The sequence below is a fragment of the Helianthus annuus genome, chromosome 10 (assembly GCF_002127325.2).
Source record: "Helianthus annuus cultivar XRQ/B chromosome 10, HanXRQr2.0-SUNRISE, whole genome shotgun sequence".
NCBI classification, from domain to species: domain Eukaryota; kingdom Viridiplantae; phylum Streptophyta; class Magnoliopsida; order Asterales; family Asteraceae; genus Helianthus; species Helianthus annuus.
This window is the reverse complement of record NC_035442.2, coordinates 132,830,527-132,853,299: the sequence shown is the minus strand read 5'-3', so window position 1 is coordinate 132,853,299 and position 22,773 is coordinate 132,830,527. Positions and strand designations below refer to the sequence as shown.

General features: G+C 38.8%; 2 protein-coding genes, 3 long non-coding RNA genes and 1 pseudogene across 5 annotated transcripts; 2 read left to right on the top strand and 4 right to left on the bottom strand.

Annotated features, from left to right (window-relative positions):
- Positions 1 to 12: 12 nt before the first annotated feature.
- Positions 13 to 376, bottom strand: LOC110882506. The gene is made up of 2 exons (XR_002560118.2): positions 262 to 376; positions 13 to 190 (listed from the first exon to the last, which is right to left on the bottom strand). It is a non-coding gene; the product is annotated as an uncharacterized LOC110882506 (long non-coding RNA).
- Positions 377 to 1,362: 986 nt separating this feature from the next.
- Positions 1,363 to 4,713, bottom strand: LOC110885648 (annotated as a pseudogene).
- A 72-nt stretch (positions 4,714 to 4,785) lies between these two features.
- On the bottom strand, positions 4,786 to 5,897 carry LOC118483268 (beta-galactosidase 10-like). The gene is made up of 5 exons (XM_035978901.1): positions 5,790 to 5,897; positions 5,558 to 5,670; positions 5,366 to 5,432; positions 5,186 to 5,278; positions 4,786 to 5,078 (listed from the first exon to the last, which is right to left on the bottom strand). The coding sequence occupies exons 1-5, from the start codon at positions 5,883 to 5,885 to the stop codon at positions 4,875 to 4,877; spliced, it is 573 nt and encodes a 190-aa protein (XP_035834794.1). The 5' UTR covers positions 5,886 to 5,897; the 3' UTR covers positions 4,786 to 4,874.
- A 5,870-nt stretch (positions 5,898 to 11,767) lies between these two features.
- LOC110885647 lies at positions 11,768 to 12,789 on the top strand. The gene is made up of 2 exons (XR_002562343.2): positions 11,768 to 12,213; positions 12,312 to 12,789. It is a non-coding gene; the product is annotated as an uncharacterized LOC110885647 (long non-coding RNA).
- A 1,064-nt stretch (positions 12,790 to 13,853) lies between these two features.
- LOC110885646 (protein ALP1-like) lies at positions 13,854 to 15,671 on the top strand. Its single transcript, XM_022133349.2, has 2 exons — positions 13,854 to 14,653; positions 14,745 to 15,671. The coding sequence occupies exons 1-2, from the start codon at positions 14,152 to 14,154 to the stop codon at positions 15,593 to 15,595; spliced, it is 1,353 nt and encodes a 450-aa protein (XP_021989041.1). The 5' UTR covers positions 13,854 to 14,151; the 3' UTR covers positions 15,596 to 15,671.
- A 1,725-nt stretch (positions 15,672 to 17,396) lies between these two features.
- Positions 17,397 to 17,846, bottom strand: LOC110939496. Its single transcript, XR_002592300.2, has 2 exons — positions 17,815 to 17,846; positions 17,397 to 17,709 (listed from the first exon to the last, which is right to left on the bottom strand). It is a non-coding gene; the product is annotated as an uncharacterized LOC110939496 (long non-coding RNA).
- Between the last annotated feature and the right edge of the window lie 4,927 nt (positions 17,847 to 22,773).

Genomic DNA, 22,773 nt, shown 5'->3' with positions numbered 1-22,773 from the left:
TTTTTCTGCAGCTTTTAACAGACTATAAAAGTCTGACCCATTTTGATAACGGGTCGAAATGTATTTCATTGATAACGGGTCGAATGTGGAAGGAAAATTAGCTAAAAAGAAATAGTAGTCTAAAATATATACAAAATGGACATAAAAAGTATTGATAGGCTTAAACCGCTCCGACCCATTTTGACCCATCCTGCACAATTTGCCAACTCTAGTTTCGACAATGATAGATCGATGACTTCTATTAATTTAAGCAATACTTACCAACCTCAAGAGAGGAAGAGAGGAAGTCTGGTTGATTCTTCACCCAAGTCATTCAACCGTTGGGCGCTGCAAAAAGGCAAAAAAGTAAGGGTTGTTCAAAAAGCTCGCGGCTCGATCGAAATCGCCTCGTTTGTAAAAGGACCGAGCACGGGCCAAGGTAAGCTCCACTTGGCGGCTCGCTCATTGGGCTCATTTAAATTAAAACCCAAATTTTAATTTTAATACATGTAAATTATAACCCAAAATTTTATTGTATATAAATTATAAATTCTTTTGTTTAAAAATTCTTTTTTGTAAATATGTGTAGAAATATAAAATTAATTTTCTTTAAAAATGCGACGGGTTGATGAGCTGGATAGAGCACAACATTTCAACTCGTAAAGATAAATGAGTCGAGGCGGTTATGCTCACTTTAGCCAGACATAGCTCGTCTCGTTTCCAGCCCTAACAATCCATGGGTGGCCTGTTAAATCAAGCAAACGTAAATTAGTAAAATAAATTAAATCATTTTTAGAACGTCATGAGCAGTAAGCCTTTTCTTAGGATTTATATCAAGCATTTTTCTTATAAGATCTTTCGCACTGTCGGTTTCGCGGGTGGCTTAAAACAAATATATAACTTAAAATTGTTGAAATAATGGGTAAAATAATGTTGTTGATTCAAGTACAAAAATATTGACTAAAAAAGATTTAAGTACATAAGTACAATTTACGTTCCTATGTCTTGAGAAATAATATATTTTTTTTTTATTTTTTGAAAAAGTAATGCAAATAAAGTGATATTACATAAAATAGTAACAAAGTTTTCTTTGTTAAAATGTGGATATATTGTGGGTGATAACCTCCTATCCATATATATGGATATATTGTGGGTGAAAACATACATTTTAATCATTCTACTTATGTTGGTTAAAATGTAAATTGTTTGTTTTCATATTGTGGGTGATAACCTAGTATCTTTTGTCTCTATAAAACGAATAATTATAAGATTTATAACGGAAGTCCATTTCGAACACAAGTTTTTATCCATACCCGTTATGTTTAGAACCCTTTTGACCTAAACCCACCCTACCATTTTTCAAAGCTTATATACCATAAACAATATCAAAATTTGATTAATGTTAATAACATAAAGAGGCGTAATCAGTTCTATACAAATCATTTGTACATCCAGACTTACATCCTCATTTTCAAGGGCACATGCCCAAAACAAAACCCAGTGGCCCAAAAATACTCAGAAACATCAATCATGGATTCATGGTTCATCTTCATGAATCATGACCATGCCCACCATAATACACAGTTCCATGTTACATAAGTTTTCACAATAACATCACAACAAAGTCATGGTACATATAAACTAAAAAACAAAATCCCCCACGCATCAATTGCTGACTTCTTCTCATCTAAAGTTATATCCTGGTACATATAAACCAATAATATATCCTGGTCCATTTGCATAAGGTGGATATACTGCTTCTGGCCATTCCTGCAACATTAATGTGTAAAGAACCATTTCAAACCAGACAATACTATAACTAATTATATCATTTGCCATATAGTTATGATTAATTGTTATCGGACCTCAAAACTGACAGCCCATTTGCCATGTCTAAGAGGCCGGTGATAGAGATTAAGATTTCCCATGTAAAGGGATCGTTGTTGCGGGACCCTCTTTAGTTCTTTCAAGACGGTATCCACCCTTGTAAAAGTGTCATCATCACATATGAAGCACTCACAATTTGAACTTGCAATTGCAAGTGGCAAGACTGTAAATAAAATGATGGGTTATATGAATGTAATTGGTTGAATAAGCAATATTATGAAATTGGATTAACATAATGTACGATACGGGAAGGAGGTGACGTGGCGGCCTCCAGCATTTATAGCACGTATGGTAAGCACAAATAATTTACCTTCCACAAAAGGAAATGGCCAAGTCATTTCGTGTTTCTGCGCCCGTGCTATAAACCTTTTGAACCATGATGATGTTCGTGACTCTTTTGAATCCACCACATCGTTACGCATCCAATTTTCGCATCTCGGAAATCCATCAACTGCAAAATATAGTACATCAAATACCAAGAAAAAATCAAGCTTTATATTCTCTTCCTATTTTAATAAGTTGATAATTATAGCAATATGCTTACCAAGCATGTCATCATCGCCTTTTGATGGTAAACCATCACACCTCTGAGCCGCCCCCATTGCATTCTATAGCACGTATTGTGTTCAATAACCGGTTGATGGCTCCAATCACCTCTCAACCGAGGATTCAGAAGCAAAATTTTCGGCGGATCCTCCGCAACCACATATTTTAGCCCCTGCAACTCAACTTTAAACTGCGAAACCAAAACCATCGGATCACATCCCTTTATTCTTGCAAGCTGAGGAACATACTCTTTATGAGCATAATTAGGAGTTCCCACCACTGTTATAGATGACCCTGCAGCAAGACCACATGGAAGAAACATGATCCGATCCCCTTTAGTTAGTTCTTCACCACTAACCATCGACTGATTGCCCGACCGTCTTCCACTGATCCGCCCAACAATTTCATAAGCATGACGTGCAAGCTTTTTGTCTGTCAAGAATTCAAAATGTTCATTACGAAGAGAGAAAACATAAAAAGTAGAATGAGGAAAGAAAGAAAATGGCCAAACATACACATAGAACTTCTGTTTTTGTTGGCACAGCAATCTGATCTAGAACAACTTTATCAAACCAATTTCAGAAACCATTAATGTTGTGCACGTTAAATCTATAAATAAATAAAAAATAACATCTCAACATAATAAAGACATCACAGTCTCTCTTTCTAAACTGATAAAACTGATGTGTCACCTTCTGTTGAATCTCCACATGCCTGATCCGTTGCGACCCTTAATGAGAAAAGGAATAAAAATGATAATGTAATAAATAAATAAATAAAAATTGATTTACCTGTTGGTAAGCTTTTATTCAGGTAAGATTTGGTAGTATTTTACCTTATGGTGGCATCCACTTGAATGTAACCAATGTGAGAATAAAACTTCATTCAAGCATTTTATCGAGCAACTTGTGTGCAACCTAATAACATCAGATTCAACATATAAGCAGATTCATCAAAATAATGCCACATCCATTTGCCCCTTCGTAGCCATTTGGCCCTACTTCATGGATTAACAAATTAAGACGTGTAAAGACTCAAGTGAAAATGATCAAAAACATTTTTGTTACTTAAAGATGGTATCTTAATATGTGTGGTTCTAAGTGAAAGTGATGCTTTTTAAGTTCATAGAAACAAAGAAAAGGCACCGTCATACCTACCAAGTGCAAAAAAGAAGGTACTGAGCCTTTGATCTCTAAAACAAAAGTTTTGTATTTCACCTGCGAAGTTAGCGATTAGGCTTGAGTGTTAACCAATATGAATTGTATGTAAGTAAAATTTAATAAAAATGTTAAAAAAAAGATCAAACCTGTAAAGACGGAGCCGATAAGCGGCAACTGCAAATATATGACAACGACGATGGCCAACAGAGGAAGACAATTGGAGTCCGATTAGGCTAAAAAGGCGATTACTCGACGTTCGAGTCTGATTAGGGATGTGACCGATGGCGGTTTTGCACTTTCGCAGAGAGAGAATGAACGGCATAAGATGCTTAGATCAAAAGATACCCGGGTAGAAAAATTTAAATTACAATCAAAAGATGCTTAGATCAATCGGGCTTCAATCTTTCAATATATAAGTTGCTTTGATTGCCACCATGCTTTACATCATATTCAGATCTTATAGGTGATGCAGGCTGAAAAAAAAAATTATGGAAGGTAAGAAATTGGTTCTATGAAACAATTTGTTAAATCATATAAATGTACCTATATTGGAATGTATACTGAGGAAATAACAGCAAGCTTCAATATGTCGACCATAGAATTTTCGGCTTGTTTAAGCAGCTGCATTATAACAAAGACTTGTCATTACAATGGAACTTTGAACAGTATTAAAAATTGTTTTAAGGCCAACAGAGACAAATACCTGTAAATGAAAACGTTTACTCCCAACGTTTTTTAGATCCTCTTTTATCACTTTTGCAGCTACTTTTTATCTCTGTTTTAGCACATTTTCAACCATGTTTTGAGCCTCTTTTTATTATATTTGCAGCTATTTTTTATCTACTGTTTAGCACATTTTCAGCTGTATTTGGGACTCTTTTATTGTCACATTTGTAGCTGAATTGTATCCCTCTTTTAACCACATATGCAGCTGCATTTTTATCTTTTAATAGTAAGAAGTATTAGTTTGACTTATTTTATGTGTACATATAAAAAAAGTAACTAACAACATCAAGCACACATAAGTCATGTTCTCATCAGTAAAGTCATACAAAAACTTATTTGAGTAATTTACCTTCTTCGTAGAAATACAACATATAGTACTTTCCCGGAATCAAGTCTAAGCTAGCGGAACTTAATCAGAACCCTAGAGTCAGACTAATACTTAGGTATAGAGTCACCCTAAAGAACTTTTCAATATAAACGTATAAAATTATGATTTTTCTCACTTAGGTAAATATGTTTTGATTCATTTTTTATAGGTATTGAGATGTTATTGTACAAAGGATTTTATAGCAATTTTTAGAACCCGAGCAAAACCCGTTTTGACTGACCCGAATCTATTTTGACCTTAACATATATTGAGCAGAACACATTATCCCATTGCTGACACATTATCCACGGTACACCTATATTTTGAGAAAGAGCCATTTTAGCTGCCCATTGAGTGTAACGTTTGCCACCTTCACCATATGCAGCTTCGTAGTATCCGTACTCGTTTTCCACCTACAATAAGTCAAACAAAAAAAAGGTTACTTTCCGAATAAATAAGAATCCGTATAGCCGTATCATTGTATGGTGTCAAGAGTTTGAGATATTTGATCTTTACTTGCCTGAGCTAAGATAATGGGCCCACCCTGTGATGCGAAAAACTTATCTTTCTTCATCATATTCACAATTAGAGTTGTGAAGTTTTGCATGTAATGCTGCATTTTCCGCCAACAACACACGTCTATATACACAATATTGAGGAATCTTATGAAATTTAGAAGAAACATTAACCGATTTCTCACCTTGAAAGGTTCGTTGTCGGTTCTGAAGACAGTCCCAGGCACATAATGTAACCAAACAGGTATACCGCTGAATGTTTTAATGGTAAGTCATCAGGAATTTTTGAAAGAAATATTAGTTTTAATATTTAAAGCATAAAAAACTCAATATTGAAATTAAATTGAGAAACAATAGTCATGGCCTCATGGGCATACCCAAAGTTCCATTCTGCGGCAACGAATGGGCCGATCCGAAGAATCAAAAGCATACCGGCATCCTGAATTATCTTCACAAATTTGGGTAGATCGTACCTTCCACCAAAGTAGTACTAATAAAACAACATCAAGAAAACACAAAAAAAAAGATTAATCAGTCAACATGAAGACAGTTGAAAGTAGCAATTTTGACTTTTTGTCAAAGTTGAAGAAAGCCTGAAATGCCACTCACATTGCCTGGTGATGGTTCATGTCCATTCCAAAATACGTACGTTTCAATCACGTCTACGCCTCCTTCTTTTGCAGTTTTTACCAATCCGGGCCACATCTAGTAACAACGGAAAGTTGTATAGTTATGTAAATATCTTATGGAATCATGTAAAGCTTCGCATTTTCAAGGAAAACTTAAATCTTGTTAAACGAATCCGATTCGTATTAGCAGATTGAAATGAAGAACCATAAAAAAACTTGATCTTTCTGTAAATCTGATTCAAGAAAGCACATGAAATCGGGACAAAGACCGATTAGTGCATGTACCCTTTTGTCTTTTAGCTATCAACGCCATCACATGATTAACCGTCCTCAGCTTTTAACGTTATTTTCACGAAATTAGTAAAATAACGTTAAAATTAGTGCACTTTCACTTTTGCCCTCCAATGGCCCACACATATATACATTATATGCGCATACCGCAAGCGAGGCGTTCCCTTCCTAATAACTAAATATATTTATTAGGGAAAATCAATATAGTGCTAAAACAAATTCACCAACTGTATCCATTATCTAAAATCACATTCTATTATCCAAAAATTACATTATGTAGTCACAAATTCACAAACTTTATCCATTATTCCTAATGTATCATCAGAATAGAAAGCAACCCACTACCAATTTTATAACTTATATTCGAATTACAAAGATCTAATAGAAAAAAAACTATATTGTTGACAGATCTAATAAAATTAAGAAAAAACTATCATGTTGAAAGATCTAATAAAATTAAGAAAAAACTATATTCTTGAAGTAATAATTCAAAGCACATTCAGAGCATATGGTTGAGATCTTACGGAGGGGGTGGTGGTCGAGCGACGGCTGTTGTTGCTGTGTGGGTGGAACCTATGGAGTCGAGACGATCGGAAATCACGGAGATCGGAAATCACGGCGAACCCCGTAATCACGGCGCAGCAACGATTGTCTGGTGTTGTTATTGCGATGACGGCGTTCGGAAATCACGGCAAACCCCCCAAATTTTATGGCGGAGGAACAGATGGAGGAGCAGAAGAAGTGGCCTACGTATTTTTATAATCAAAACATTATATTCAAAAAATTTGAACTTGAAACCCTAAATCCAAACTGATAAGTAATCGAACAAAAATAATAATAAAGATGCACATACCTGATGTATAAGAAAATCGCCATCAATACGAAGTCGATGCAGAGGAAGATGATCAACTGATGGATCGTCGGTTTCGGTCCCTTAATCGCAATTTGAAAATTTGAGAGGCGTGAATTAGGGTTTCCTGAATGATGGAAGAAAAGGAAATTGGGAGGCGTGGATTATATTTATGGAAACTGCAATTAATGTGATTGATATAAGATGCTAAGAGAAAAGAGAACAGAAGAATAGACTTGGATTGCCGCTCAAATATAGTCTCTGTGGAGCATGAGAATGCCAGGTGGCACTTAGTGGTTTAAGAAGATGCCAAGTGGCATAAGTTTGTTTTGTTTTAATATAGATAATAGATCTATATGATAAAAAAATGTTAAGAACACTAGGTTTAAAGAAGTTCGCCGCAAATAATCTGTGTTTACATGTGTTTTGAAATCACTACGAGCGTGTTGCGAACGGAACTGCTGACAAGAATAAAAAAAATGTAAAAAAAAAACACTAAAAAATAACCGAAAGAAAATCAACCAAAAAAGTTGTATGGTAACGATGTTGTTCGTATGAAACCCGTGGTCAGAGATGAACAAATTGTTCTGGGTACCGGTACCAAATTAGCCGAACCGAAAGATCTTAAGTACCAATTCGGTACCGACTTTGGCGTTCCTGGTACCGGTTCACTACCGTTTTCACCTTCATATACAGGTACCGTAACCGGTATTTTCGGTATCAGTACCGATTCCGTATCGTTTGGCACCGAGCTCATCCCTACCCCTGAAACTAAAAAAAGAAAAAAAATTAAAAGTTGAAGAAAATCAACAAAAAAAAGTTGTACGATACCATTGTTCGTACGGTAACGGTGATCAGGGATGAGCAAATGGTACCGGGTAGCAGCACTGAATTTCTCGAACCAAAATATTTTCAATATCAATTCGGCACCAACTTTTGGCGTTTTCTGTATTAGTGCCGGTTTTTACCTTCATGTACTGATACCGAACAGGACCGCCCCGGTATTTTCGATACCAGTACTGGTTCGATACCGGTTGACACCAAGCTTATACCAACCCCTGATATTAAAAAAAATTAAAGTTAAAAAGGAAAGAAAATAATTATTATTATAATATTAAATAATAAAAGTGTTAAAAAATATATATTATTATAATTTTTAAATCACTATTCATTTCAATTCTAATAGTAATATATAGTAATATAGAGTAATAATAACAATAATTTTATGGTTATAGAATTTATTATGGCTTGAATGCTCAATGTTATTCCAATATTAAATAGAACAGTTAATTACTGTTTTCGTTTATGTGGTTTGTTAAAAATCACTATTTTAGTCCATTAGTTAAAAAATTATGATTTCAGTCCCTGTGGTTTCACTTTCGTAACCATTTCACTCCAGTATCATAACACCGTCTATTTTACCGATAAGTTTTTTAAAGAAATACCTAAATTACCCTTGTGTTAATTAAATAAAAAAGCCATGGAATTTAAAAGATTGTATTCTAGGACCCACTTGTTAAAACACAATCCCACGCTGCCCCACCTCACTCCATTCCTACTCTCATTTGCAGCAAAAGTTTCCGATCATCTTCTCCGGCATCACAACCCGACCCTCCTAATGTCCGGTGACCCATTACCCCACCCCAACTAATATCTTCCTAGCAGCATCAATTAACATAATAACTTTGAAAATAATGCTTACATGGACATTTTCTCATTCTAAAATCTAAAACTAAAATTTTGGAACCATATATGTAAAAATAGTGCCAGACTTCTACTTCTACTGAAGCCATGGTGGGTCGAACCCTATAATCCAATTTAAATCCATATGTCATACAACAATAAAATCATATAAATCCAATAATAAAATCATATAAGTCCACATTTAATTAACACAAGGGTAATTTAGGTATTTCATTAAAAACTAAACGGTAAAATAGACGGTGTTAGGAGATTGGACTGAAATGGTTACGAAAGTGAAACCACGGGGGTCTGAAATCGTATTTTTAAACTAATGGACTGAAATAGTGATTTTTGACAAATCACATGGACGAAAACAGTAATTAATTCTAAATAGAATTACAAGCATAAATAAAGGAGATAATTACGTCATTACTATATTTACAATTACAACACTTTGATCGAGATCAAACATTTAAATTGAATATTTTGAATTATTTTATCCTTGATTTGTGTGTGTCGTAATACGCCCCCGCAAGATGGTGGATCCATCGGAGACTCCAATCTTGGACCGCAAAGATAAGAAAGGAGCTCATGAAAGTGGCTTTGTAAGTACATCCGCGAGTTGATCGGTAGAGTTGATGTGATGAACTTTGATGGCACCTGGAGCAACTTTCTCTCTTACAAAACGGTAGTCCAAAGCAACGTGTTTCATACGCAAGTGATATATGGGATTAGCGCATACGTATGTAGCACCTGTGTTGTCGTAATACAGACGCGGTGAATCCTTAATAGGTAAACCAAGCTCATGAAGAAGATTTTGAACCCATGCCAACTCAGCTGCAGCATTCGCAAGTGTTTTGTACTCCGCTTCTGTTGAAGATCAGGAAACCGACTTTTGGCATGCGGATTTCCAAGATATGATGTTAGATCCAAGGTACAAAATATATGCTGTGGTAGACCAACCTGCGGTGATAACCCCTCCCCAATCAGAGTCAGAGAACGCGGTAAGCTCAAAGGGTGATTTCCGGTTCAAAAATAAACCATGATACAATGTACCTTTCAAATAACGTAGCAGTCGCTTGAGAGCTTGCCAGTGTGTTTGGGACGGAGAATGCATGAACTGAGAGAGCCGATTGACTGCAAAGGAGATGTCAGATCGTGTGAAAGCAAGGTATTGTAAGGAGCCAACTAGCTTTCTATATGGTGTTGGATCAACTTTAGGAGTACCGTCGTCAAGTGTGAGAATTTGGAAAGAACTTAGTGGAGTCGTTACCACCTTGGCACCATCCATGTGATGGTGTGTAAGAATTTCAAGGATATGTCTGTGTTAGGATAGAAACAAGCCCTGACGGGTTGGAATGATCTCAACACCAAGAAAATGATTTGGGTATCCCAAATCCTTGATTGAGAAACGAATTGCAAGAGTGGTAACAAACTGATTGATGAACGAAAGATGATTACCTGTCATAATTATATCATCAACGTATACCATGAAGTAGCATGTAACATTGTCACGATTATAAATAAAGTGAGAGGGGTCGGCAAGAGACTTGGAAAAACCCGAGTTAAGTAAAAAAGACGTCAAGGCCATGTACCAAGCACGTCGTGCTTGTTTAAGGCCATAAATGATTTTAAGGCGTCAAATGTGGTTCGGGAATTGTGGATGGACATAACCTGGTAGTTGAACCATGTAAACTTCTTCTTGCAATTCACCGTGCAAGAAGGCGTTATTGACGTCTAATTGCCGAAGAGACCACCCCCACGAAATAGCAATGGATAAGACGGTGCGAATGGTTATGGGTTTGGTGACGAGACTAAACGTATCAAAATAGTCCTTTCCGTATTCTTGAAGGAACCCCTTAGCCACTAGTCGTGCCTTGTATTTAGCAATTGTGCCATCCAAGTGACTTTAATGCGAAACACCCATTTGCAACCGACTGGTTGATGAGAATTTGATAGAACTAATTCCCACGTGTGATTGTGAAGTAAGGCATTATACTCGTCATCCATAGCCTTGCGCCATAAAGGATCTTTGGATGTTTGTCTGTGAGTGGTGGGTTCAAGAGCTGGCGGAATAGGGTGAACAGTGGTAAAGTTGATTAGGGAAAGGTTATAATATTTGGGATTTGGTTTTCTGTTGCATTTAGGAGGAGTTGGTGATGATGTTGGTGATGGGGTGGGTGGAAACGAGTGGGAGGGAGTTTGAAGTGAGGTGGTTGTAGTCGTTGTAGGTGTGGAGTTTGACGATGGGGTAAGCGAGGGAGGGTTGATGGATGAGGTAGGAGTTCGTGAAGTAGCTACGGGTGAGATTGGAGAGTTAGACGAAGTGAAATGGGTTTCGGTAGATGGAGAGGATGCATGTGCGTGACTAGTAGGAGAAGATGGTGTAAATATAATATTTGTAGAGGGGACAGATGGAGGGATTGTACTGTGACAACCAATAATTAACGGATTCTAATTACGTGATTAAGCGAACTTTTAAGGCAATAATAAATAGTGTTTAAGACACAAATTAACTTAATTAGGCTATTGGAATGCCTAGGAATGCCTATCTGACTTTACAGTGCGTGTATGGTGATTTTCGGGAAAACTGCTGACTGTTAAGCGATAATGAACTAACGCCATACAAAAATACTGAAAATGCCAACAAATACGAAGATTACACATATAATTTAAACATATGAATGCGGTTTTGCGAAAGTATCATGCTTCGAATGGCACAAAACGCAAACGTGAACGAAAAACGCTGTAACAAGAAGGCATCGACAACGAAACGGAAGCATCGGACTCGAATTACGTCTCGGTATTAATATATTATGATATATTTAGGTTCGTTTTCAAATTTTAATGCCAGTAGTTTAAATCGGATCGAAAAAAGAACAAGAAACGACAACCGAAGTGTTTGACGTGATTTTAATGCAATGACGATCATACGCGTCAAATATCGATATCCGATGTAATTTTGAGCGTTTCAACTCTAAAATTTTATTTTACAATATTTTATGACAATCGGGATTCGAAAACAGGCTTCGAAAACGTATCAAGCCGCGCGAAACGGGCTTGTGGGACTAGGGCCCAAGCCCACTAAAGAACCCTAGTATAAAAGCCATCTTATAAGTTCAAAACCATGGCTTCCTCCCAAATAAACTCAGCAGACACCCACAATCTGCTCTCTTCTTTTTGTGCCGATTCCGGCGACCGGAGCTGGAATCCGGTCAGTCTACCGGCTGTCGCACACTCTCCAAACGTTCACACACATCCCACCCAAACCCTTACCCCCATGCCCTTCTCGCTCTCTTCAATACAGCCACTGGAGAAGCTCCGGTCGTCTTCTCGGTTGATGTTATTCCTGCAAACACCTACATCACAACCCATCCCATATCTGTTTCTCCGACAAACACCCACCATAGTCGAGCGAAACATCCATTACCTCACAGATCGATGGGAAGGAGTGAGATGTCGAAGAAGAGAGGAGCCGAACCCTTTTGATGGGCACTCATGGCGGCGGTAGCAGGATTCCGGCAAGGGTTTCAGGTGTCAGCGGGGGCACTTCTGTTCCGACAACCAACAACAAACTCTGGTGAGTTTAACTCCTTCTGGTTCACTCACCTCTCTCGTTTCTTTTGATTTTTTTAGTTCCAAATGATAACGGCAGAGACATGATTCCTTTGTTAATAGATGATGATGCTGGTGATGATGATGAGGACTGGTGACGGTGGTCGCCGACAGCAAACAAAGCCGCCGTGCGGCGGCAGAGGTGGGGTTCCGTCAGGATCGGGTTTAGGTTGTTCACGGCAGAGGTGGGGTTTCGTCAGGATCGGGTTTAGGTTGTTCAGGTTTGGTGACTCAATTCAGTTTTGATTCGGGTTCGCGACACGGTCCGTTGGTCAACAATCGTTATGGGTCAGACATCAAGTTCGATTTCCGGTCAACAAGTCAAGTGTGGTCAAACTCAGTCAACCAGTCAAACCTAGTCAACTGTCGGGTCAACAACAGTCAACGAAAGACCCGGTAAAGTTTTTAGCGTAGCGAGTTAGTTTACATTAGATTTTAGATTACGTGAACCGAGCTCGAACCCTCGTAACCTAGTTTATACATTAGTGATTATTTACGTTTTTGCACTTGGCGAAAATTATATATACATTGTTTGATTGAATTGTTTAATTTTGACAAAATAACGACAAATTGAATTGTCGGCTTATCCTAAAAACAGAGGAAACTCTGCCCGATTTTCATAAAAATCTGAAACACGACACGTATTTATAGTTTCAAAACAACACTTAACGGAATTCGAGTTTTATTGTAAAAAAATAAAGGGTAAATTACTTTTTGAGTCCCTGTGTTTTAGTGATTTTAACTAGTTGAGTCCAAAAGCAAAAAAATTAACGACCTGAGTCCCTATAAGCATTTTCTTTAACCATTTGAGTCCTTTTGAGTCCAAATTTTAACCTTTTGAGTCCAATTTTTTGGACTCAAATCGTTATAAAATGAACAAAATTGGACTCAAAACGTTACAAAATAAATGGCTAGGGACTTGGGGCGTTAAACTTTTTGATTTTGGACTCAAGTGGTTAAAACCACTAAAACACAAGGACTCAAAAAGTAATTTACCCAAAAATAAATATAAAGATGTATTTATTTTGGCGACGCTTTACGAAACGCATTGAAATTCGAACACTTTTTATAAAATAAATATAATTAGTTATTATATTTATTCCGATCAACGAAAACTTTAAACTTTTATAAAATAAATATAATTATATATATTTATTTCAAACGCCAAAAACTCAGAAATATTCTATAAAACAAATATAATCGTTTATATTTATTCTAAACTTCGTTAACTCGTGTAAGTTTATATAATAAATATAATTGTTTATAGTTATTTCGAATGACTATTATTCGACGATTATGTAACCAAAAATATAATTTGTTATATTTATTACAACCGTCGTTAGTTCGAATATTATTATAAAATGAATATATTTGTTTATATTCGTTTCAAACATCAAGTTATATATATATATATATATATATATATATATATATATATATATATATATATATATATAGAGGCTAATTATAAGGAGAAAACTCACTCCAATTGACTAAACCCTGAAAATCCATTAGATGGACACCAAAGTGCCACGTCTCAGCTCTTGAAAAGGATGTTGAGGGCATATAAGTAATTTCCTTGCCTGACATACTTTTTGTTAGACCCCCCGTAACGGGGCGTTTTTTTTAAAAAAATTTGAAAAAAAACGCTGCATAACGCCGGATTCGCCATTACACGGGGCGTTTTCCGGCGTTTTTTTTGAAAAAAATTTGTTTTGGCGTGATTTTTAAAACGCTCGAGAATGTGGAACGGACGAATCAAACGGCTAGTTGCTAACGGCTAGTTTTTATTTTTTTTTTTTTTTTATTTCCCCCTATATATATATATATATACCCTCAAACATTTTCAACTCAAATAATCACAAAAACTCTCTAAAAAATACAAGAATTTTATAAAAACTTGATGGATTCTCCTAGTTCTTCCTCCATGCTAAACTATTGCTATCACGAGTTTTTTGCGGATGGCGATGGTTCAACCGATGAGGAGGTTGAGCAAGAGGCGGTTACGGGTGCTTGTAAACTAGCGATGAGATATGCCGAGCATTGTCGTCGCCCACAAGCCAAAAAAGGTAAAAGAGGTTATATTGAACGAGACCGACGCGGGGCACACGATCGTTTGATGAAGGATTATTTTGACGAGGAGCCGACATATTCGAACGAAATGTTTAGACGTCGTTTCCGAATGAGTAAGCGGTTATTTCTACGTATAGTCCACGACTTGGAAGCCAACTACGATTTTTTTAAACAAAAAGCGGATGCGAGAGGGGAACTTGGATTTACCGGTATCCAAAAGTGTACCTCGGCGTTACGAATCCTTGCTTATGGAAACACTACCGACATCAATGACGAGTATCTAAAAATGGGGGAGAAAACAACGAGAGATAGCTTGGAGCATTTTTGTCGCGGTAAAATTCCTATACTTTACACTTTTATTTTTTTTGTCTATGTTTACAATTTCTTTAATTTTTTTTTGTGACTATTTTTTTTTTTATAAAGGTATAATTGATGTGTACGGTGCGCGTTATCTTAGAACGCCTACATGGGAGGACCTTCAAAAGATCTACGAGGTACATAATGCCGAGCATGGTTTGCCTGGTATGATCGGGAGCATAGATTGCATGCATTGGCGTTGGGATAACTGCCCGACTGCATGGCGAGGCCAACACACACGTGGTGACCAAAAAGGACCCACTATTATTCTTCAGGCGGTTGCTTCACAGGACCTTTGGGTTTGGTCTGCTTACTTTGGCGTGGTCGGGTCATGCAATGATATCAACGTTTTTGAACAATCTCCGCTGTTAGAGGAGTGGATTTCTGGCAAAGCTCCTAAAGCGTCGTTTTACGCAAATGGAAACTATTACCCTCATGGATATTACTTGAGCGACGGAATATATCCTAGGTATTCGATTTTCGTGAAAACGTATAGTGATCCTTTTGATGAAAAAAGAGCATATTTTAAAAAGGTTCAAGAGTCTTCACGAAAAGACATTGAGAGATGCTTTGGGGTTCTTAAACAACGCTGGCATTATTTGAGAAATCCTTGTCGTGCATGGAGCAAGCAAAAAATGAGAGATGCTATGTACGCGTGTATAATCATGCACAACATGATTTTGGAAGACGAAGGAAAGGCAATATGCCAGAATTATGTGCCAGAAGCCGTTCAAGAAGAGCATCCGCAGGCGTCAATGGAAGAAAGAGTGAATAACGCGCGAGAGTTGCGTTACGAACCGTACCATTCCCAGTTAATGGTTGATTTACTACACCACGCATGGTCGGTTCGGTATGTTCCACCGGAGGGAGAGGAAGAAACGGAGGACGAGGGTGAAGAAAGCGAAGATGAAAACTAGTCTTTTTTTTTATATTCGGATTTTAATTTTTTTATTTGTAGTATTTTTTTTATTTAATCGGATTTTATGTTTTTTATTTCTAGTATTGTATTTTTTTTATTTAATAAAGTATTTAAAGTTTAAAAAAAATAATTGGGAAATGATTGCATGGGCATTATCTGAATAATGCCCCACTACACCATTTTATGGTATAATGCCCCTTGCTGACTGGGCTGCCACATGGCGCAAAACGCCCCATGGTGGGGGCATTATAATGTTACACCATTACGCATGGTCTTAGGATCCATGTTAACCACCACACTCCTCATTAAATGCATGCTCCAGAGATAGGTACTTTGTCACTCTTTTTTTTCACTGTTAACCACCACCTATTTTATTTATATAATAATCACATCAGTGAATTGATACTTTGTCACTTTTTTTTTCCTATTGTGTGTTTTGATTTATGTCACTTCAAAGTGTATGTCATATTTGCTAAATCTTTTTGGTAATGAACGGTTGTTAAAGACCCTTAATAATTTTGCATCCATTTTATAGGAACATTTTATACAAAACCACATCAGTGTTTTGATGTAACAACTGATTGATGTACATTTTTTCACTTGGCGTATGTAAGACCAATTACAAAAATCATTTTTTTCATACGTTACACAAAACGAGTCATATGTTACAAAAATCATTTTTTCATATTTTATCCTACATAGAAATACACATTAATGCTACAACATAGACATTTTTTTTGTTTCATTTCACATTTGTACATATAAATAAAAAACAAATCCCAAAAGTTTTTTTTATATAACCAGGTAATAAGATATCTAATCAGAGCACCATACATAAAACAAAACATTTCCGCAATGTTACAAAAGAAATCCGTAAACACAAGCTATACAAATTAATGTAATAATAATTTGAGATTAAATACTTATTAGTTTCCTTTTAACACCTTTTTTTCCAATTTTGTGGTAGATCCCTTTTTTCCCTGCATTTCAATTAAAAAAACATCAACATTCCTCACAATACGAAACGTTTTTGAAAAAAAAAGATATTCAAGCAACCATCAACAAAAGCACATGATCAAACACACATAGAGAAAAAATGTACAAAAATCTCAGTGAAAAAAAAAGGTAACACGGATACAGCAAAAATGTACAAAAATCTGAGGCAAAAATAAAATGTAACATGATAAAAACAAAACCAAAAAATCCATAACATATAAAATGTAACATAAAAAATGTAACAACACACTTATTTTTACAATAATCTAAAAAAATGTAACAATGCACTTTATTTTATGTAAATACAGCAAAAATGTACAAAAATCTGAGGCAAAAATAAAATGTAACATGGTAAAAACAAAACCAAAAAATCCATAACATATAAAATGTAACATAAAAAATGTACAACACACTTATTTTTACAATAATCTAAAAAAGTGTAACAATGCACTTTATTTTATGTAAACGTACATTATTTATGTGACACGGAAAAAATATAACATGCATTTTTTCTTGAACAAATTTTACACAAAAAATTGATAAATCAATAAATTAAAAACATTCATCTTCTTGAACAAAAAAAAACATATTCAGAAAAAAGTTGGAGCATCTGGATGATGATCTTTTGAACTGGATCATCTTTTGGATTTAGATCACTTTTAGATCTGGATGAAGATCTTTAAGAACTGGAAATGAAATAAAAGATAAAGATATAAAGAGAGAGAGAGAGGGAAAAGTCATAAATAACACATTTTTACACATTTCATACCTTAAAATACCTGATTCAACTAAAAACACTTACAAAAAAATGTTTAATTTTAGATAAAAAAAAATAAAGAGAATTTAAAAAAAGTAACAAGATTCATATCTGATTCATCGTCATCTTCGTATCTTATTCATCATCATCATCTTCATATTCATATTCATATTCATGTGCGATTTTCTTCAAGCTGCCAGATCTATTTAACATCTGGATCTTAACTCACACATCGGATCTGGTAACCACCGCTGCAATGGTTCCAGCCCTAATTTTGGTAACATCATTTGTTTTCCAAACAAATACACACAAACCCCCGAACATCACTTTTTTTTTTGCAATATTAGACAAACAACCACCTGCATCTCAATAATGGAGAAGTATACAATAAAACCCTACATTTTTGTTTCAAAATGTAAACAACCAAAAAACACACAGATTTCTACAGAAAACAAAGGTGTTACCTTTTGCTAAGAAGGAACGACGCATTTGAAACTCTGATGGTGGTGGAAATCTCCGGTGAAGTTGGTGTGGAGGAAGATAATTTGCTGATTTTTTTGGCGGTGGAAATCTCCGGTGAAGGTGGTCTGGATGGGATGAAGAGAGAGAGAGAGAGAGAGAGAGAGAGAGAGAGAGGGATTGTTAAAGAATTGTGGAAATGTCAACTGTTTTGGCGGTGCAAAATCTCCGGCGAAGTTTGGTGTGAAGGGGATGAAGAGAGAGAGAGAGAGAGAGAGATAGAGAGATTTGTGAACTACATTTGGGGCATTTGTTTTTTGAATTTTTGTTTTGAATCAATACTTAATATAGCTAGGAGGCATAAGTTTGAAGTGTAATAATGAATACTAGTCTTCTGATCATACTCAACATCAACATGCAAAGATAAATTGTAACATTTCTCCCTATTTTACCCTTTAGGTGTACTATCATCTATATATTATACCAAAAAGTAAATGAGATCAGGACATCACACCAAAAAAATCATCCTAGCCATCCATCAAGTATCATCAATGGTGGTTATTAGATTTCTAGGGTTTAGTCAACTCAACCGGGTTTTCGATTTATCCTTACCATATATATATATATATATATATATATATATATATATATATATATATATAGGATAAGGTTCATGCGAGAACCACCTTTATTGCGAGAACCACGAGAACCAATGTGAAAACAACCTAAAATAGCTAAAAAAAACCTAACCCCCACCCTCCCCCCCCCAAAAAAACCTAAACCCCCCCACCCCCCCCCCCACCCCCAAGCTAAATGCTAAAAACTAAAACCCCCAAAAAACCTAAAAAAAAACTAACCCCCCACCCCCCCCCCCCCCCCCAAAAAAAAAAAAACCTAAACCCCCCTCCCCCACCCCCCAAAAACCTAAACCCCCCACACCCCCCTCCCCCCAAGCTAAAATGCTAAAAACTAAACCCCCCAAAAACATAAAAAAATCTAAAAAAAAATAAAAAAAATCTAAATTTTTTTTAGTGTTATTTATGTTAAAATCACTACTTTTAGTAGCCAAACAATTTTTTTTGGCTACTAAAAGTAGCGATTTTTATATAAAAAATATTAACTTTTTTTTTTGTTTTTTTTAGCTATTTTTAGACATTTTTTGTTGTGTTCACATTGGTTCTCGCAATAAAGGGTGGTTCCTAACGGATCTTTGTCCTATATATATATATATTTATTTATATCCATCCTACGAAAACTACAACGGTATATTACCCCACCACATACAACATTTCGAATACATACCTGAAGGGGTATGGTCCCAGATCTCGCGTCAGCATTGACCGCGAGTGACCATTACCCTTATCAAAACCCCCACTAGCTATCAACCTACTTGTGCCCATGCGGGAACGCGTCGGCACAAGGGTTGAATCCAATCTATCTAGCAACGAAGGAGGACTTACATGGAACATGAGAACGGTAGAGTGATGCGACATAGCATCACATCTGGTGTATGAAAACGGAAGTATTCATAGCGATGCGGCATCGCACCGCATCCAGTGAACACTTCTATCAATACAAGAAAGCCTTACCTTAGGCATAGAAGAAGATGAACGTAACGGTGCGGCTGACACCGCACCATACGGGCATTTTCGTCACGACAAGGGATGCAGGCAAGACGACGATGCGGCTAGCACCGCCTCTCGCGTATTCCTTGATCACAAGTAGGAGACGCGGTAACTTCAGATGTTACCGCACGTAGCGATGCGGCTTGCACCGCATCCTATGCACTCAAGCAAGTGGGACTGACACCACAGTGCAAGTGGCACCAATGGCAGTTACCTGTCAGAGCTACGTAAGCAATGGACTGACGTGGCGTAACCTCCACAACCGACAAGCCTGACACACCTGAAAAGGTGCAGCACGTCGTCAGTCCATCCATCATCATCCTCCTTCACTCCTCGGCTATAAATACCAACCCCAAACCAGGTTTGAGGTATCTCTTCACAACTCTCTCACTACTACTACTATCTTACTTTGCTTCCCAAGCAAACTACTGATTCTCACGCCGGAGAGTGGTAACAAGGAGCACCCCCCACCCCATCCTCCTTGTTATGAGTCACGGCTTGTTTTCTTGTGCAGGAGATCAACCACCGGTGATCCAGCCAGCGATCCTCGAGAGGAAGGGATTAACCCTTCTTGACGAGACCAGTGTGTTAACCCTGCCCGGTTAACCATTGTTTCATCATTGGCGCCCACCGCTACTCTTAGCATTTTCTAAACCATCCTTTTTCCTCTCCCACGATCATGACTGATCACCAAAACAACATTGCGGATAACCAAAATCCTCCAATCCCATCTCCGGTAGGGGTCAATGCCTCGACCTCCCAACCCGGACACATCGGCACGTCCACACAAAGGAGTCCCTCCTTTATGTTTGGACATGACTTATCACAGTTCCCATCTGTGATCCCACCAGGCATGACCGTTCATACCTGGTACGAGCAGCAGGCAGCCATGCTGACCGCAGCATACAACCGCGCTTGTACCGAAGCGAATATACGAGCTGGGCTCCCCCCAGCACCGCACACCCCTGTCGAGCGTATTTTACAATACGACGGCAGGATACATTCACGCCCGGCTTCAAGAAGCCGACGTGAAGAACGGGGATCGTCTTACTGTTCGGTCCACACCCTCAACGAGGATGATTCCTCATACGGGTCCCATACCAGAGGACCGGTACATACCCGCCTTGGCCCCCATGGCGAGGACAGGAGGCGATCAACCTCCCGACGCGGCCCAGGCATTCAGAGCCGATTGGGCCCGCAACCATACACCGAAGGGTACGGTCACACCGACCCTGACGACCATAGCTATCGCGGTGATTCACACGACACCAGCAGCAGACCGGGAGGACACAACTATGTTCCTCCCAGTCACCCCCGCAACACATACCTTAGGGCGGCAAAGCGCCCCGCGAACGAGCCATACAGGCCAAAGGCAGCGGCCGAAAATTCCAAGTTCGGCACGCGGATTGCCAACGCCCATGTCACCACGACAAAGTTCCCATTCAACGTTGGGAAATACAGTGGTTCGACCGACCCGGACGACCACATGAACATCTTCATGGGCGCGGGCATCAACGGCCAGTGGGATGAACCCACCTGGTGTAATTTTTTCCCCCAGACCCTTACGGGCCTGGCTAGGGCATGCTTCGATTCTTTGCCAGTGGGATCACTGGATTCATTCGAGGACTTGCGTACCAAGTTCCTCGCCCATTTTAGCCAGCAGCGACGCCACGAACGTGATTCGTTGGACGTCATGAACATCTGGCGAAGAGACGACGAATCGCTCGAAGCATTCGTCGTCCGATACAATAAAGAGTGCCTGGAGATAAGTGACGTGGCAGACCAGATGGCACGAAACCATTTCATCCGGGCCGTCAAAGACAGAGAGATGATCATGACCATCTCTGGCAAGGAGGGCTTGCCCAAAAAATGGGAAGATGTCATGACCGCGGTCAAGACATACGCCCAGACACAGCGGTCACTTGAACCGCATGTGACGAAGGCAAAGCCCCAAGCCGAAACATCCCACCAAGGGTCCAAGCGTAACAATAAACGCAACCGGGACGTTGGAAATCGCGATATTTCCGAACCATATTTCCCGCGAACCAACACGTTCGACCCAAAGAACTACAACCCCGCCCGAGACAGTCGGGCGTCAAAAAAAGATTCTCGGGACCGCAACTGGACCGAGATCACCATGTCGCCAAGTGAGGTCCTCCTTGCGGACCCACAGTTCTTGCAACCGGCCCAACCAATGAAGTCCAAGAAAAATCAGGACCTCACACTCTACTGTGAGTACCACAAGGACTCGGGCCACACCACCAACAACTGTATCAGTCTCCGACTGGAGATTGAGCGCGCCTTAAAGGAGGGGAAACTGCAACACCTTTTGCCAGGTGGGCAAAAACCCACCAAGCGCATTACCCCTCATGGCGAAGGTACCTCCTCCGGGAAGAGAACCATGCACGTGGCTTCCACCCACATGATCCACGGAGGCAAGGGCAGGCCGCGCAAAGCGGCAAGAAGGCCGGAATGTGACTGGAAAGACGAGGAAGTCGTCTTTCCAAAAGTCCGAGGCGGACCGCGCGATAGGCGCGCCGTCGTCATTTCAGGCCAACTGGCACACTACTGCACCGAGCGTCTATTCATCGACCCGGGCAGTACATCCGATATAATCTACGAACAATGCTTCAACCAGTTCGACCAGGAGGACAAAGATCGGTTGCAAGCAGTAGATTACCCGTTAACCGGGTTCGCAGGGGAAACTGTCTTTCCCCTAGGCCAGATTACTTTCCCTGTGCGTCTTTCCAGCGGAAACCGCACAAGGACAGAAGAGGTAAACTTCATGGTTTTACCTCACACCTCCAGATATGACGTACTCCTCGGGAGAGAATCCCAAGGAGATTTCAATATGATTACGTCCGTCCCCCACTCTGCGGTTGGTTTCCCAACCGAATCGGGGGTCGCGATAATCTATGCCCGCAGGGACGTCATGATGTCGGACGAAGTACGTCCGACCAAGGTCGCAAGGCCCACTCCCAACGACCAACCAGAAAAATGGGTTCTCAACGCGAGATACCCAGAACAAAAGGTCACATTGGGTCACGCCTTATCCCCGACCACAAAAGCGCAACTGAAGCAACTTCTCTTCAGGAACCAGGACATCTTCGCGTGGACACCCGCGGACATGACCGGGGTCCCACGTGATATTGCGCAACATCACTTGAATACCTTGCCAGGTATTAAGCCAGTGATCCAAGGCCAACGCCACCTTGGGTCAGCTAAAAATCAGGCGATGCAAGAGCAGATCGAAGAACTGCTCTCCGCAGGCATCCTGCGGGAAGTCAAATACCAGACGTGGTTATCCAACCCAGTCATGGTAGAAAAACCGTCCGGGGG

Excerpts from the sequence above, each read along its gene's own strand:
- LOC110885646 (XM_022133349.2), top strand. The coding sequence starts at position 14,152 with ATGGATTCTCCTAGTTCTTCCTCCATGCTAAACTATTGCTATCACGAG. Across the intron at positions 14,654-14,744 it reads CTTGGAGCATTTTTGTCGCG|GTATAATTGATGTGTACGGT; the intron begins GTAAAATTCCTA and ends TTTTTTATAAAG.
- LOC118483268 (XM_035978901.1), bottom strand. The coding sequence starts at position 5,885 with ATGTGGCCCGGATTGGTAAAAACTGCAAAAGAAGGAGGCGTAGACGTG. Across the intron at positions 5,433-5,557 it reads GCCGCAGAATGGAACTTTGG|CGGTATACCTGTTTGGTTAC; the intron begins GTATGCCCATGA and ends TAAAACATTCAG. Across the intron at positions 5,079-5,185 it reads GGCCCATTATCTTAGCTCAG|GTGGAAAACGAGTACGGATA; the intron begins GCAAGTAAAGAT and ends GACTTATTGTAG.